The following is a 3,790-nucleotide window of genomic DNA, read 5'->3' as shown; positions in this document are numbered from 1 at the left end:
GTTATCGGTTTTGTATACTTTAATAAAATGTAGATCTTGGCATTTGATTTGTACATTGTTGGCTGCTAGTACGAGCTCATTTTATTCTTCTCGACTCTTACTGCTTGTGTAGAAGAGCATTGTTTTTCTGAGCGGCAAAAAAATGAAAAAAGGATTAAGAAAGAAAGAAAGAGTGCTGACGTTGAAGGGTCAAGAGAAAGGTAGACGTACATTTTACAAAAGGGGTCAACAAGGGACAAGCATAAATTGTGGTGGGGATGGGGCGCGACTCTCTTTGCTCGGACATCTACTAAATGACACTTGAATGCCCTTTCTGGAAGTTTCTTCAGATCGACCCACGCTATAAAAGGAGGAGGCACTCGCTTCAAATATCAGATTCGAAAGTCTTCCCTGACGATCAACTTCAAGAAGTAGCTCGCTGCTCTTTCCTCACTACTCACCTGGTGGGTGGTTGATTACTCTCCAGGGAAGCCTTACTTCCCACTCCGACTTAACACACTTCAACTCTCTTTTCACAAACGTATCACCTTAGACTTGGAAGCATTTTCTTAACAGTTTTGTTTTATGTTGTATGTGAGCTACTGCTCACATACAACCTAAAACAAAAATTGACTATAAGAATTGTGATTTATAATAATTTCTTTTGCCATTTCCCTTTCAGAGACTGCAGTTATTGAACAATGGGTTTCTTCCACTTTTTCGACCCCTTGTTGGAGGTGGACATCGGCGGCGACAGGAGAGTTGGTGAAGAAGAACCCTACGAAACCATGACCGAAGTGCCGCCGAGTACGGAAACTGGCCGGAGTACTGATGTCTTCCCTTGGAGGTTCCCTCTCAGGAGGAGATATTCTCCTGCGTCTCTGATCGCCTATTGTGCCAGGAGACTGGAGTTCTTGATGAGGATGATCGAGAACCACCATCCTTTTGCCTCCAGCACCGAGGAGGACAGCGTAGCCTGGGCTAACTGGAGCCATTACGGAAATCTGGAGGGATCCGGAGACGAGATCATGAGAATGGGCTCGTTCCTGAGTGTTGGCAACAGATTGAGCCATGCGTGGGGGCTCGTGGCCAGAAGGAGGCAGCTTTCTCCATTCGCTCTATTCATGCGGTATCTCGAGAGATTAGAGTGGTCAGCGAACTCTGTAGAGAATCGCCATCCCAGAGACTTCAGCATTCAAAGGGACAACGTAGTCAGGTTCAGTCCCATGTCACGCGAAGGATCCGAACCTATTAGAAGGAGATTGCCTCAAGCAGTTTGTGACCGACGCCCTTTGGTCAGTGAGCTGTCGACCGCTATGGTTAATATGCAATTTGCAGAGATTTGTCACATGAATAATTTGGTGCCGGCAGATGACGAAGGGCCCGAAGAAATGCAAGCAGGAGAAGGGGAAAGTGGAGCAGAGCCTGATGGTGATTTCTGGCGTAATAACTACCGCGGAATCGTCTCTCGGGACAGGCGTGTGAGGCCACGTTCCAGGGGTCTTTGAACGATGGCATGTTTTGGCAGCGTCCAGTGACCAGAGTTCCACCTGGGAGGACAAAGAATGCCGATGACTGTTAAACATCTTGAAACGGGGACGCTTTTCCAAAATCTAATGCAGTGTGGAAAACTAAGTTGATTGACGGACATGATAGAGTAAGAGATACGCTTCAGTGGCTTTCCTGTCAGTCAGGAAGAAGTCATTGTTTTAGACGTAAATTTGATTATTGTTTAGGAAGACAAACGTCATTGCATTTTAATATCTGTTACTTTAAGGCTTTCGTGGGAGAAATTTGGTATGGCACGTTTTAAACTCAAGAAGGACAGTGCTTGTTGGAATTGGTATGTAAAATCTCCGACAGAAATGTAACACTCATTTGAGTAATATGATAATTGTTTTAGATTCCCACTCTTCCATTAAGTTTTAGTTACTGAAACGAATATTTCGAAGTGGTTTTGACGGCATTTTTCAAGGCTAATTCCAAGTTTTGAACAGTGTTTTGCGATAGTGAGTTACCTGGTTTTCAAAATGGTGGAATACAGTTTTTAAGAACAGGGTAATGTCTCAGTCCGAGCGCCTGACGACAGCACATTCATTCGCTCAGCTCAACTCTGCTTCTGACACCGATTTCGATACTGTTGTTAGAAATTCCAATAATCTTCAACCTACAATGTGGCCATATATTTCCTCTCGATGATTCTAATAACTGTGGCAAAATATCAACTTTTCGTGGTGATGTCCATTCAGTTATCTAGAAGAAATATATTTCCACACTGTAAGTTGAGAATTATACTGAAAATACTCTGTAAGTAATAGCATTTTTTTTATTTTGCAAAAATAAAAAACAGTTTCCGTTACTGTGCAAATAATTATCACTGAAATTGTTTCAAATTTGACATCATAATTGTTCACTTTTTCTGGGAGACTGTAAAAATAATTTACATTATTGTTTGGAAATGTTAAAATTCTTAGTTCTTTTGATTAATGTCAACATTTTTACTGTTATTCAATATTAAATTATACGTTTCCCTAAATGTGTATCTAGAAAAATTTTATTACTAGAACATTGAACGTCTTATAGCTATGAAGGAAAGTAATATGAAATTTTCTAATTAGTTTTTGTATGGAAAAATTTGTTTTTTTCGTCAGCTGTACCTACATATGAAATTTTCTTTTTTGTCAAAAAATGCCACCACTTTTCTAACGTCAATGAGGAAATGTACATCAAGAATTTCTCTTACTTTCAAGCAATATATTCCGATTTGTTGATACCTTAAAAATCTGTAAAATATTTGTTTCAATTACTTTGCAAAAATAAATTATAATTTCATAATTTTTAAGAATCGTTTTCAATAGTATTGTCGAATTTGTCAAATAAATGAGTAGATTTTAAACGTGGTGTTACATATGCTTTGTCATTCTTTGAGGATAAATAAAATTGGACCAAAATGACATTAAATTTGTTTTGTCTAATATTTTCCTAAAAATAGTTATGAAGGTGATACGAGAGAGAAAAAGAGATTCTGCTAATGTGATTTACTCTCAATAGTTTCACTTACTGAAAAATTCATGAACCAGTAATATGCAAATGATTTCTTACAAAAAGAGAAGTCAAGTTATTCACATGATTCTCATAAAATGTGATTGAGGACTAAATGAATCCCAAATATGTGAATTAAAGGAGGGAATTCGTTAGTTTCCAGGGAAATATAATGATAAGGTGCTACAAACAACTGAAAGAAAAGGCGGGAAAACGAGAATCAAATTTAGTCAAACGTCCTTGCCTTATATTATTTTCGTTTGTATAACTCATCAGCAGATGACAGAATATATATATATATATATATATATATATATATATATTATATATATATATATATATATATGTATATATATATATATATACGTATTATATAGATATATATATATATATATATATATATATATATATATATATATATATAATATATATATATGTATATATATATATATATATATATATATATATATATATATATATATATATATATATATATATATATGAGTGTGTGCGTGTGTGTGTATTATGTGCGTGAGCGTACATTAAATAAGATTCAGAAGGTGAATGCACTCAGTCTCCCCTCCCTCCCTCTCCCTTCACTCATCGTCATCCATATTGTTTTTTTCTTATTTTATTTTTTTTATCTTTATATAAATGTCTACCTCTCTGTGATGATAAAGATAATCGTGAAGCCGTCATAATGTTCCTCTTTATAATTTTTTTTTCTTTTTCTCTCCCACACTTCCAGTTTTATGTCTCAATATAGGTA

General features: G+C 36.4%; 1 protein-coding gene across 1 annotated transcript; it reads left to right on the top strand.

Moving 5' to 3' along the window:
• Window positions 1-293: 293 nt before the first annotated feature.
• LOC135222272 (uncharacterized) lies at window positions 294-2,336 on the top strand. Its single transcript, XM_064260381.1, has 2 exons — window positions 294-443; window positions 662-2,336. The coding sequence occupies exon 2, from the start codon at window positions 681-683 to the stop codon at window positions 1,485-1,487; it is 807 nt and encodes a 268-aa protein (XP_064116451.1). The 5' UTR covers window positions 294-443; window positions 662-680; the 3' UTR covers window positions 1,488-2,336.
• Window positions 2,337-3,790: the final 1,454 nt, after the last annotated feature.

This window comes from Macrobrachium nipponense, chromosome 3 (assembly GCF_015104395.2).
Source record: "Macrobrachium nipponense isolate FS-2020 chromosome 3, ASM1510439v2, whole genome shotgun sequence".
In the NCBI taxonomy this organism is placed as follows: domain Eukaryota; kingdom Metazoa; phylum Arthropoda; class Malacostraca; order Decapoda; family Palaemonidae; genus Macrobrachium; species Macrobrachium nipponense.
This window is presented reverse-complemented; position numbering and strand designations above follow the sequence as displayed.